The sequence below is a fragment of the Mytilus edulis genome, chromosome 12, assembly GCF_963676685.1.
Source record: "Mytilus edulis chromosome 12, xbMytEdul2.2, whole genome shotgun sequence".
Classification (NCBI taxonomy): Eukaryota; Metazoa; Mollusca; class Bivalvia; order Mytilida; family Mytilidae; genus Mytilus; species Mytilus edulis.
This window is the reverse complement of record NC_092355.1, coordinates 2,097,875-2,112,225: the sequence shown is the minus strand read 5'-3', so window position 1 is coordinate 2,112,225 and position 14,351 is coordinate 2,097,875. Positions and strand designations below refer to the sequence as shown.

Genomic DNA, 14,351 nt, shown 5'->3' with positions numbered 1-14,351 from the left:
ATTGTAGGGATATTTTGAAAGTCACTTTCTACCCTCCAACATACATTTTAATGGAATAGCCCTAATGAGTATACAAGTTATGTATGAGCCTGGAACATCCAAGTTGTATGTGCATTTTTCTGAGTAGGTTTGAACAAATATATTTTAAACAAATATAATTTATTGTTGGTTATCATTCCTTAGTAGTAACCATCCTATAGATTAATGACAGTTGGTTATATTGATAATTTAGAATCTAAGAATCTAGAACATGGATTCAGTGTTAATTTACTGTTTTAATGTGTCATTTGTATGCAGGAGTTATCTCCCTTTGTACTATGTTCAATATTACTTTATTTAACTAATATTTGGATTTTGAATAATTTTAATCTCAATAGATAAAAACGTAACTTATGGGGACAATAATTAGCCAATCATAATTTATATTACCTGTGTTAACTTTCTCATCTCCAGATAAATGGAAACAATGTCAATGAGCACAAATTTGAGGGTCTCAGTTTGGTACAAATTTTGGTACAGATCTCTAAGCTGGGGTTTGGATTTTGGAACCCCTCTGTCATAAATTATATCAGTTTTATAAGAAAACAAGAATGTGTCCATAGAACATCTGTACTATTATTTTCTAAGTTCAGTGGACTGTGAAAATGGGGTAAAATCTCTTACTTGGCATTAAAATTAGAAATATCATGTCATAAAGAAAATGTGAAATGAGTTCCAAGTTGAATGGACTTTTAATAACTTCATCAAAAACTACCTCAGCCAAAAAACTTTAACGGGAAGCGGGACAGACGAACAGACGAATGTACGAATAGATGAATGAAAGAACAGACGACGAACAGTACAGACCAGAAAACATAACCCCCATTAATGGGGCATAAAAATATCCTTTTTATATTATTTTATTTCAGTTTCACCACCAAGAAGTGCATCATCACCATCAAGACCTCCCAAAAAGACTTCACCTAAAACACTTGTACAACCAGTGGATATGGCAAAAAGTAAGTAATGATGATAATTCTTTTGACCTAAATAATAGCAAAAGTAGTATACAACAATAGCAACACCAGTCGATTTAAAGAAAACCATATATCATTGATGGAATTAATGCATAACATGCATAGATAAGTTTGTTGTTTAGAGAGCTCTAGAAATTGATATTTTATACGGCATTTCAATTTCATTGTATGTTTTTCAGTCATAGATTTGTTTTACTAGCACTTTGTCTTTACCTTGATTGATTTATTTTCTTTCTTTTTAAAGATCATGAAGATTGTTAGAAAATTGTTTGATACCTTGATTAGTCAATTAAGGTGGTACCTAACACTGCAGGGAGATAACTCTGTAAAATCAACTGAACGTTTTAATTACGTTGTGTTCTTAATGGAATATTAAGCTTCTCAATGATCAAAGTAAATGTTTGTCAAACTGCTATATAACCAGTGTAATTTTTCTGATTAAACGGTTGGTTCAAATTTTTTGAAATTTTTATATTTTTGTCAAAGGGCCAAAGTAAATACTTTGTCAAAATTGTAAGAAAATTAAACGAGCCAAATTAATTTTAGTTAAGGTGTTAGGTACCACCTTAAGAAATAATTCCTGGAAGCCATAGATTTGTTGGAAATTTACACATTGCCTGGGACATGATAATCAAATTTTTATCCTGAGTGATAGCTCCATGAATGATTTCGATTCTAATAGGACAAATATGATCATTAAAAAACTGAAGCGAGATGCGGTTATGCCATGTGAGTGGTGGTTCTATTTTACCAGCTGTTGGACAAATAAAAAAAATAAATTAATAAATCTAAATCTTACATGAATTATTTCTTAAATAACCCCTAGAAAATAAATGTGTTTATTCTCAACCCCAACATTTGCCATTTTTAATTTACATTGTTTTCTGGTAAGCTAGTAAAATCCACTGTTGCCATATTGCCTAATGAACTGCCATATTAACTTGCTGAAATCTGTAGATAAAACATCACCTACCTCTAAACTCCATTTCAATGCAATATCAGAATTTGTAGGATTAACACAATAGAAAAACCTTCAGCTTTAGTGTTTTCATTCATATGATGTCATGTTTTGAAATGACTGGAAATTAATTGCGCCAAAAACAGATTAGTAGAATATTGTGGAATTAATTTTTTTTAATTTTGTATATTTTTCGAATTTCTAATGCATAAATTTTGTAATGCCTAAAAAGAAGAAGGAAGTTTCTCTGTTGTTTTATTCAAATTGCAATTTTAAACACAGCAGAATTGACATTGCGTATGCACATAGGTTACTTTACATGTGGAATTTACGTTCGTAGTACCTTGTAACAGCCATTATTATGTAAACACCTGAGTCTGGGCTAAGTATAGAAATATCAAAAATTTTATCACATTGCTTTTTACCAAATGAAAGAAGCACTTCATATTAGAATAATTACATTAGATGTATGTTTCATTATAATATTTTATTCTGATTGGCTAACTGCACATCACGTGTTATTCCGTAAGCAGTTGCATTGCTCAATACAACTTTTCATTCATGATAACACGTGCTCCAACAATAAAGTGCACAGGTGAATTAAATAATAAAATATATAAAATTCGTGTTTTCATGATCATAGCTAAAAAATGTAATTATAAGTATTGAATGCTTCTTTTTGTAACTTTATAGGGTTGTAAAAGCGTTGACCGTGCGTACATTTTTAGAATGAAGCGCTTCCGCGCGCTTCATACAAAATGTACTTCGGTCAACGCTTTTACACCCCAATAAATTTACAAAAAGAAGCATTCAATTCTTAAATGAACCTTGTATAACATCAATATCATGTTTTTATTGGTTACCACATAGCCAATCATATTTTGCTTTTGTCTTTTCAGTTAAAGATGGGAAGAAATATTATGATACATTAATCGAATACTGTAAGTCTAACCACATTAGTGATCTGAAGTTTGAGACAATGCCTAGTCGTTTAGGACAAGTTTATTGTTATGCCAGCTCAACCAACATAAATAAAAGAGTTTATGGAAGTGGAGGTGAGTTTATTGTCAAACCATTATATAAAAATTGATGATTCTGACTGAAGATTCTTCTACCAATGTAAGACAAAATTATTTCTACCAAAGTTGTTCATGAATTCATTGATTTATTTTTGATGCATGTGCTGTTTCCATTGTTTGATGTTATCAATGTATTTGTTATTGATTATAAAAAAAGAAGATGTGGTATGATTGCCAATGAGACATCTCTCCACAAGATACCAAAATGACACAGAAATTAACAACTATAGGTCACTGTACGGCCTTCAACAATAGGCAAAGCCCATACTGCATAGTAAGCTACAAAAGGCCCTGAAATGTAAAACAATTCAAATGAGAATCAGTTTAAGGAGAACCACAAGTTGTAGGTCTGTGATATTTGGCAAATGAGAGGCGAAATAATACCACCAAGACATTCAAATCAACAACTTCAAAATTAAACTGACAAAGTCAAAGTCATGGCAAGCAGTTATAAACATTAACACATCTCATTTAATTTGCATGGAGATTATTTACTGCCATACCTTTTTGATCTATTGACTTTGAAACTTTTGTTGTACAGTAAAACCTGTATAAACCGGCCGGCTACGGGACTATGAAAAAGGGCCGGTTTGGACAGTGAGCCGGTTTATTCAGGTTTCCGTTTTTGACCGGAAGTTAATGACTTGTGACGTTCGATATTTTGCATGTAAGAGTTCTCTCTGATTGTAAATTATATCTGATAAATTAAAATACTTTCACTTCGTTTTTCATTGTTTGCATTTGCATCATAATGCTCGCGTTGTTTGGATTGTAAGACGAGAGTTTCGATTTACTCCCATGATCAATAATTTGAAATGTTGGAATGGCCGATTAAAAAGCCAGAATATTATCAAACGTAATTTATCACTTTCGAAACATTGTCGTACAGTGTACAATATCCATTGATTGTTGTCATCCGGGTGTTTTTCATTATCAAGGTCATTTGTTTAGGGGTTCACAACAGGGAACCCAGGATTTCGAAATCACGATGTGAATTTCTTACTCCGCGATTTTAATTTGTTTATCCAGGACTGAGGTTTAAACGTAAGTTCAATCCGAGATATATTCGGTGTGTCTTTTCGTTTCATTGTCACGTTTATAAAATTTGATAAATAATTCAGCTCACTACTCAGTACTGTACGATTGTAGGTTCACAGTTTGACACCTGACTAATTGATTATCAAATATGTTTTGATTGCATATTGATCATTGAAATTAATTAGACAAACCGGTTTTGACAGGTAATAATTAATGTAATTAAGAGTATTGGGACTTCATAATTAGACCGGAATTCGGAATACACAGGGTCCGGTTTACAAAGGGTATTTTAACAAAGACTTTGAATGGGAAAATATGGGACTTTCATTTTCGGCCGGAATGGACAGGAAACCGGTTTATTCAGGGTCCGGTTTAATCAGGTTTGACTGTATTACCATTAATAAAATTTGTGATAAGGTCACAATTTGTTTTTAATTACAGACTTATTTGGATCTAGTGTAGAAGCAGAGTTTGCAGCCTGTCGGACAGCTTGTGTAGAGTTAGGACTCCTTAATGGTAAATATTTACATTCAATCATATATATTTTTGTGATGGTATAACAGACCATAGGATATCCAAATATTTGAAAAACATACTTTGGAAAAGAGATATTTTGCATGATAATAAAGGGTGTACGGATTACAAAACTATTTTTAGAGACCATCTTTATGTTTACACTGATACAGATTTGATTTTGCAGACACATGTTAGTCCCCGAGGGTATCACCAGCCCAGTAGCCAGTACTTCGGTACTGGCATGAAAATACGGATGTTTTGTGTAATTAAAATTTGCTGTTACAAAATGATTGAAATTATTATAAATTAAGGAATGTATCTCCCTCATGCAAAGCTCTGATTCCTTGCACGGATTTGGCTATACTTTTTGGACCTTTTGGATTACAGCTCTTCATCTTTTATATAAGCTTTGGATTTCAAATATTTTGGCCACAAGCATCACTGAAGAGACATGTATTGTCGAAATGCGCATCTGGTGCAAGAAAATTGGTACCGTTAATTTTATTATGTTCTTCTCATATATTTATGATGGTATGATTCTAAACCCCCAACCAGATGTATTAATATTAAAAAAAAAGGGGTAAACTTTCTATGTATTTGTACATATTTAATGACACCAAAGATATAGAAGAGAACTTTCTTCTTTGATTATCAGAAAGTGTTGGCTGTTATCTATGTTGTTGATACATACACATGGGTTGCTATTTATTTAAAAATTACCAGTGCACCACTTCATTCTTCATACTTAAAACACGACGTCATGTGATAGATTAGTCTATTTATTCAGTGTATCTATAGGTGAAATCGATAATACAAAAAACAATTGGGACATTTATGTAGACATTCCTTCTTAGCGAATAAGATAACAGTAACTTATTGATATCGTGTTAAAATAAAGCTTTGAATTTACTTTATGTGGTGTTGAATGGGATAATGGCTTCATCATCCAGTCAGGAGATTCAAATTCCACTGTGTACATTTTGTAAAGAGGAAAAAATAACTGAGTGGATATGTTCTGACTGTGAAAAACCATTATGCTATGAATGTAAAAGATGCCATTTATGGGATTTTGAAAGGAAAGATCATAACATTGTCTTGGCCAATCCTTTGGAAGGGGACCATCATAATATTGTGAAGGCTATTCCATTGGCAAGTAGTGCAAAGGAGAAACAAATTCTGAAGAAAGTCATATGTAAGGAGCATAAGGACCATTCCTATACTAACTATTGTATGGTATGTAAATGCCTGGTATGTCCTGAATGTGTGTCTTTACTCTCTCGTCATTCAAGACATACATTAGAAACTATTAATACAATTCATGAGAATACTCTGATGGATATAGAGCGCAAGGAGTATTACATAGAACAAAACCTGCTTCCCTCTGTTTCTCAAAAACTGAAATCATTGAAGGATTGGTCTACTCTTCATCATAAAATATTTGAAGAAGAAAAGGAGAAAATTTTAAAACGGGCTGATGAATTGAAAAAATGGATTGAGGAATGTTCAGACAATCTGGTGGATGAGCTGAAACAAACTTTAGTGAAGAATGCCGATGTTATCTCACAGGAAAGATTTAAACTAGAACAACTTCAAAGAGAATTAAAAGAGAAAATTAAACTCATCAAAGAGACAAAAGTAAAAGATGATATAGAACAGATCCTAAATTGTGTCAGCAATGAGTCTATCTATACAAAGGACATACCATTATTTATACCAAAAGAAACTAAGAAATTTTCTGTATCAAAAGAAACTAAAAAAAGCTTACGCTTAAATAAATTTTTTGGATCTTTAAATAAATGTAATGGCATAGAATATGTTGAATGCAAAATAACAAAAACATACAATTTTAGGTTTTTTGATAAATATTATAGAGGATATAACCCATCATCTGCAGCCATAGCAAGTGATGGGACAATAATGATTGCAAATAAGGAGCATCTTTTTGAAATGAAACCAGATAAAACCCCCAATAGAATAGACAACAAGGCTACAATTACTGAAATGTTATTTATAAGAACTTTTAAGAGAGACGAATAATATGCTAGTTTTTGCAGTGAAAGATTCTCATGTCATTCAATGCAGGAAATTCCAAAATAAAATTGAAAATTTTTATGAAATTCGAGATCCAACTAACTCAGTTTTAGCTCTTTGTAGGGGAGGACATGACAATATTTTAGTTCTTTATTCCAAAAATTTTACATCACTGGTTTTCAATAGGTTTAGCATGTTAGGGACATGTTATATAGATTTAGTGTCCCAATTTGGAGGTAGGATCGAAACTATTACTTGTGATGACAAATTTTTGGGTGAAACATCATCTTCTTCGTCTTTGTACTTTTCTTTTTCTCCATACAAATTTAAAATGACAGCAAACACTAATAAAACAATCTGTATAATAAATATGATGGAAAACAAAGTAAAATGTTTTGGTCTTTGGGGAAATGTAAGGTGGACTAGAATAATTAAACAGCCTATTGGTTTAGAGTCTGCACCATTAGGCAGTACTATTGTATTGAGTCAATGTGGCCATTTTAAAATTTTTGATCCTGATGGAATACTTTTGAAAAATATTGACTTGAAAGATGATCTTAATTGCTCTTTGAAGAACATTTACAGTTTTAACTTTAAATCTTATAAAGAACTTGCTATTTTTAGTGGAGAAGAACTACACATTGTACAGTTTTCTGCTGCTGTTTGAAGAACATTAATATTTATTCTGACCAGTTCTTTTAGATGTTGATAATTGTATATTTAAGGAGTATTATTATTTTCACCAATTTTTAAACACTAGCTTGAATGTTCCACGTTTATAGAGAAAGATTTGGGATTTTACAATGATCATGTTGATATAAAAAATGAAAACAAACATAAACAAATCAGTGCAACTTGCATATTTTTATCTGTATTAAGGACTTATATTATAAGAATATTGTATACAGCTACTATCATTGTATTTGTACTTGTTCTATGAGTTTAATGATTAAAAAGTTATAATAGCCTCCTATCTTATTGGATAACAATGGATAAGTACATCAGGACTGCTGTCTTCATATAAGTAAACCAGTGCACTGACTATATTTGTAGCCCTTGTCTGTCTTGCATCAACCAAATGTTAAGAAACTTATACACAATGTTAATTACCACAAAACACAGATCAAGTTTGAATTTGGGTAGCGTCACTTTCACCATTTTTAAGTCAGAGTTATGTTCCTTTTTCCATGTTTACAAATTAAAAGCTGCTGAATTTTTTGTTTCTCTTCTCTAACAATCTTGAAACCCATAATAATAGATGGGGAAAATTAGAAAGAGTGTTTGGTATATATATACTAACTACTGACATGAGCCATTTGTTTTATTTGGGAACATGTATTTCTTGGTGTTCTGCATATTTTTCCAACCCCAACTGGAGGTGCCACGGTCATTACATGCATTAAGTGTTTAACCTGTCGATTCATGTCCCGATACTCAATTATTATCACCCATTTTTATTGCCCCGCAACAAAGTTGTCGGTGCCATATAGTTTTACCCTTGTCCGAAATTCTGTAATTCCATAATTCCTTAATTCCGTAATTCTGAAATTCCTTAATTCCGTCATTCCGTCATTCCGCAACAAACCATTATACAGACTTTTTTTCTAAACACCTTCAGATATTAGGCTGTTTTTTGGTATTTGAGTTAACCATGATGAGTCACAGATCAAGTTTAAGTTTTGTTCCGCTCCGCTCATTTTTGCTGAAATTACAGGCTTTGGACTTTGATAACTTGTTGAAAATCACAGTTTAATACAGACTTTTTTTTCTAAACGCCTTCAGATAATGGGGTGATTTTTTATATGTTAGTTAACCATTATGAGTCACAGATGAAGTTTAAGTTTTGTTCCGCTCCGCTAATTTTTGCTGAAATTAAGGGCTTTGGACTTTTATAAATTGTTGAAAATCACAGTTATGCGGTCTTTTTTTTTAAACACCTTCAGATATTGTGCTGATTTTTGGTATGTGAGTTAACCATGATGAGTTACAGATCAAGTTTTAGTTTCGTTCAGCTCTGCTAATTTTTGCTGAAATTATAGGCTTTGGACTTTAATAATTGTTGAAAATCATAGTTATACAGACTTTTTTTATATACGCCTCCAGATTTTGAGCTGATTTCTGATATGTGAGACTGCCATCATTGGATGCTTATTAAATGTATTAGTAACAGCATAAATGTCATAAAAATGCTCTAGACTGTTATATGTGTATGTGTGAACAGTTCCATGAATTAGAACATGTAGAAGATAAAAACAAGTTATAGAGTGCAGCTATCTTATTTGATAGGAACCTTGGAGAACTGCTATCAGCATATAAGTATCAGTGCACTACTTCCTTTTATATAAATGTACCGTGACCTTTACTTCATGTGATAGATTATTTTATTTATTTATTTTATCTGGAGTAAATATCAGTAGTCCAAATTGCAATGGGAATATCAAATAAACATTCTTGTTGAAATAGATAACAGGAACTAAGTAATGTTGTGTCAAAATAAAACATTAAAGTAAGTTTATAGTGGTGCTGTTAGTTCGGACAATGGCTACTTCATCAAATCAGTTCGTACAAATTCCGCTGTGTACATTTTGTAAAGAAGAAAAAATAACTGATTGGATATGTTCAGACTGTGACAAACCCTTATGCTATGATTGTAAAAGATGCCATTTATGGGATTTCGAAAGGAAAGATCATAAAATAATCAGTGCTGATATTCCTTTGGAAAGTAAAGTCTATGGGAAACAAATTTTGAAGAACATTAATTGTAAAGTTCACAAGGACCATTTCTATACTAACTATTGTATTGAATGTAGATGTCTGGTATGTCCTGAATGTGTGTCTATACATTCTTGTCATATGGGACATTTATTGAAAACTATTAATAAACTTCATGGGGAAACTCTTGAAGAGCTTGATTTATTAGAGAATTACATTAAACAAACATTACTTGGCTCTGTTACTCAAAAACTTAAATCATTGAAGGATTGGTATAACTTTCATGAGAAGAAATTTAAAGAAGAAAAGGAGAAAATTTTAAAATATACTGATGATTTAAGGAAGTGGATCACTGAATATTCAGGCAAACTGATGGTTGAGCTAGAACAAACTTTTGCCAGGAATGCTGATATTATGTCCCAAGAAAAATATAAACTAGAACAGCTTCAGAGGGAATTAAAAGAAAAAATTACATTCATTAACGAGTCAAAAGTTAAAGATGATATAGAACAGATTCAAAAGGATATCAGTAATGTCCAATTTGCCTATATTAAGCACTTTGACATACAATTATGTATACCAAAAGAAACAAAACATTTTTCTGTAGGAAACATAAACAAAGAGAGCATAGTTAATATTTTTGGATCTTTACAAATTTTTGATAGAACAGCAGATGTGGAATGTAAAATAACAAACTCATACGATTTAAAGTGTTTCATGGACCAACGTTATCAGCCATCAGTAGCAATAGCAAGTGATGGGACGATATTCATTGCAAAAGGAAAGCATCTTTTTGAACTGAAGCCAGATAAAAGCCCCCAAGTAGTAGTGGTCTTAAGAAGCAAAATAACTGACATTCTATTTCTAGAGACAAATGAAACCATCTTTGCAGTTGATGGTTCTATTCTAGTTAAAAAAGGACATGACAAAATCCAAACACTTTATGAATTAGAAAATAGTAACTGCTTTGTTCTATCTTTCTGTAGGAGTAGAGATGGAAATATTATGATCCTTTACATAAAAACTAATGAACACTACTTATTGGAGTCATTTGTTGGTTTGCCAAACACATTTTACATAGACGTCATATCTCCAGATGGATTTAAAGTTAAAACAATAACTAGTAACTTATTTTATTATAATTTAAGACATATTATGATTCATTTTGAACCCAGGAAATATGAAATTAAAATGACTGAGGATAGAAATAAAAACATTTGTATACTTGATTTGACAGAAGAATATATTAAAGCTTACAACCACGAAGGAAAGATAATGTGGCAGCAAAGCTTCCTTTGTCCTATTGATATGGTATCTACACCTTTAGGCAGTAATGTAGTATTCTGTAAATGTGGAAGGCTTCACATACTTAATTCTGATGGAAAATTTCTAACAACGATTAACTTATGGGTAGAAAATAATCTTCAATACCCACGGTTGAACAGTCCCAGGCTTTGCATTAAAAATAATAGAGAACTTGTAGTTTTAAGTGATGAGAAACTATATATTGTACAGTTTTCTTTTGCTGTGTAATTCTTACTAGGAAATTATTGAAGTCCATCATTGTACATTAAATATAATCATATACAAACATCTTTTTTTCTAATGTTTAATTTAGTCTCGCCTGTGAAGAAAGTTAAAGACTGCATTATCTCTTGACATAAACACTATATATTTCAGATGTATATGTTACAAAATTTAAATCTGTCATATGTCTTGAATTGCCTTTGACCATATTTTCATGGTTCAGTATCTCCTAAAAAAATTATAGTTGTTTTAAACCTACATTAGTTACTCATTATGAGTCATAGAATAACACTATATTTGATGTATGAGATTCTAACATGTCAGCTAGGCAGGGTTCACCTAATTTAACCTCATTTCATAGATAAGTGAACAAAGATAAGTTTTTGTGGTCAGATGCATCTGAGGTATATACTAAAAGCAATAGGTCAACTATATATGGTACATGTATGGATTGATTTTTATGTGTTTATGTCCATGATGCATTGTCCATCTGGCAAGTTTCAACTGACCTTGACCTCATTTCATTTATCATTAATCCATGTTACATTTTCATAATTGATTCAAAGATAAGAAGATGTGGTATGATTGCCAATGAGACAACTCTCCACAAGAGACCAAATGTCAGAAAAATTAACAAATAAAAAGTAAAATCACAAAAATACTGAACTCAGAGGAGAATCCAATGGGACAGTCCATAATCACATGGCAAAATCAAGTGACAAAACACATCAAAAACTAATGGACAAGAACTGTCATATTCCTGACTTTGTACAGGCATTTTCAAATGTAGAAAATGGTGGATTGAACCTGGTTTTATAGCGCTAATAAAGGACACTGTATGACCTTCAACAATGAGCAAAGCCTGTACCGCATAGTCAGCTGTGATAGACCCTGAAATGACAAATGTAAAACAATTCAAACGTGAAAACTAACAGCCTAATTTATGTACAAAAAAACAAATAAGTAACACATCAACAAACAACAAACACTAAATTACAGGCTCCTGACTTGGGACAGGCACATACATACAGAATGTGGATGGGTTAAATATGTTAGCAGGATCCCAACCCTCCAAGGTAACAGTACAATCATAAGAACAAACTGTAATAGTTGAAAATGGCTTAACTCATCAGATGGATGCAAATAGAAATACACATAATGAAAGAGTGGACATGGCCAGGTTCTTTATTATCCAAACAACAAAGCCCATGTAACAATTAAAAAAGTCTTTTATTCAAGATTTAAAAATCAGTACACATCCAATCAAGGAATAGAAAAAACACGATCTTGCCATTTCAAAATATAAGAATCGACAGAATGCAGGACCTTAAAATTAAATGTTTATAGCTGTATAGCATTAACACTCATATTTAGATTTATTGATAATATAATTTATGTTTGTACTAATAATAATTACAATATTCAAACAGCTTATCATAGTGTTGAAAACAACCTCACTTTGAAAAATAGAATGTGATATCATGTTTGTGCAGATACAGCCAAACTTCCAAATCAAGCATGTTTCTCATAGTACCACATATAAGCAATAGGTCAACTTTATTTGGTAAGTGGAACGACTGCATTTTTGTACCTGTCTAGAAAAACTATCAGTAATCAGCTTGAAAAAAATAGTGAAATTATAAAACTTTCAATACCTTTTCTTGGGAGAAATACAATATTGATAGACATTTTGTTTTGCTTATGTACTGGTTCACAGATATTTTCTCTATGTTTCATCTCATAAAGATGTAACTTTATAGTGTTGCCAGTCTACAAACTCATGGTTATACTGTAAATTCAGAAATTATTGCGTGTATTTATTTTTGCGATTTTGTCATTTAAGGCTCAAATGCGATTTTAATTTTTGCGATTTTGAAAAAGATCCTGTTAAACAAATATAAAAAAAATCGAAATGCGAGTTTAAATTATTGTGATTATAACCCTTTCGCATTTTTCGCAATAATAAAAACCTCGCAATAATTTCTGAATTTACAGTAGTATAATCCTTTGAGTTTTACTTGTTCACAAATAGCACACTTTGCTTATCTGCATTAACAATACAAATCCAATTTGAAAAAGTAATTATGATGCAGGAAAAAACTTGCATTGTCCATCTACCAACTAGACAAAGAAAAAGGTAAGGAAAACTAACATGACTAAAGGACATATGTTGCTAAAGTCGTCTTGATTATTACAACCTGGTGTTGTCAGTGACCACATGATCAACTACTGTAAATTTAGAAATTGTTGTGTGCATTTATTATTGTGATTTGGTCATTTTATATACTAAAATGGATTTTCATCTTTGTGATATTCAGAAACTTCCTTATTGATTCATATAAAAAATTTCAAAATGCAATTTTAATTATTGCAATGTGAACACAGACGTGTTTTTCGCAATAATTTCTGAATTTATAATATTCTAAATAACAGTACATGTACATGTAAAGTATAATTGTTAGTTTTACTTATTATTTTTCAGAATCACCTGTACTAACCTCAGAACGTACTATAATATCACCAGACAATCACTCAGATTCTAACCAGGCTGTAAAGTCAAGGGTCAGACAGGTAGGTGTTATTATACCCTTAAAAATTAAAGTATACTACTTTACATATTTCTCCATCATTCCGTCCCTGTGTCCTACAAATCTAGTATTCCATTAATTTGGCATCGGGCTTCATGTTAGAAGAATGAAAATGATTTTTCATAGATCATCAACTCTTTGTTTTCCAAAGTCAACCAAAGTTTTGTGTCCTGTCTTTAAAAGAAGATTGGGTATATATATATCAGTTTGTTTTCTGTCCATTCTGTATCAGGTATAAGTGTTTGGTCAAATTAGTTTACAATGCAGTTGTGGTCAGATCAACTTTAGACCTCTGAAATTCCATATGTGCCTGTCAAGTCAGGAGCCCCTAATTCAGTAGTGATGGTTGGTTGCTGCCTTTCATATTTGTTTTTCATTTATTGGAATGCCATAAATTATGCCTTGACAGTTTTTTAATTCCAATTGCACAGCTCAATGGTAAGTTCCATATCATATATTTTGAAGAAAAGTAAATGTGTGACTCATATACAATATACAGGTCAGTTAAATTATGAAGTACTTATTTGTCATATTTTAATCAATATGAAATGATAATACAAGTCAGATTTGATAACTTAGTTTAATGTTTACCTGTGATGTACTTAAACAAAGTTATCTGCACCAATGTCATATTTTTATCAAGTATTGTTTGTTGTTCATCTGTACAAATCATTTCATTTACTAGGTCAATGAGAGAAAGCTGTTTAAAGGCCTGTTAGTGCAGTCACTATTCAAGGTTTTAGTAGATCCAAACACTATTGAATAATTGTTAGGGTATTGATTGTCTATAATTTAGCTATAGGCTAGAATTAAGAAAACCTGTATTGCATTTGAAGCTTTCAGGACGTCCATCAGTAGTTTAACTGTCGCAAATTTAGTTTACCTG

The 14,351-nt window shown here is 31.6% G+C and overlaps 1 protein-coding gene across 1 annotated transcript in view; it reads left to right on the top strand.

Annotated features, from left to right (window-relative positions):
- LOC139499458 (tudor domain-containing protein 7B-like) overlaps nt 1-14,351 on the top strand; it is a 90,972-nt gene that overhangs the window by 19,212 nt on the left and 57,409 nt on the right. Inside the window, exons 7-10 of the mRNA XM_071288138.1 lie at nt 909-998; nt 2,874-3,029; nt 4,533-4,607; nt 13,360-13,448. Of these exons, the coding sequence (XP_071144239.1) occupies nt 909-998; nt 2,874-3,029; nt 4,533-4,607; nt 13,360-13,448 (410 nt within the window). The remainder of the gene's footprint in view (nt 1-908; nt 999-2,873; nt 3,030-4,532; nt 4,608-13,359; nt 13,449-14,351) is intronic.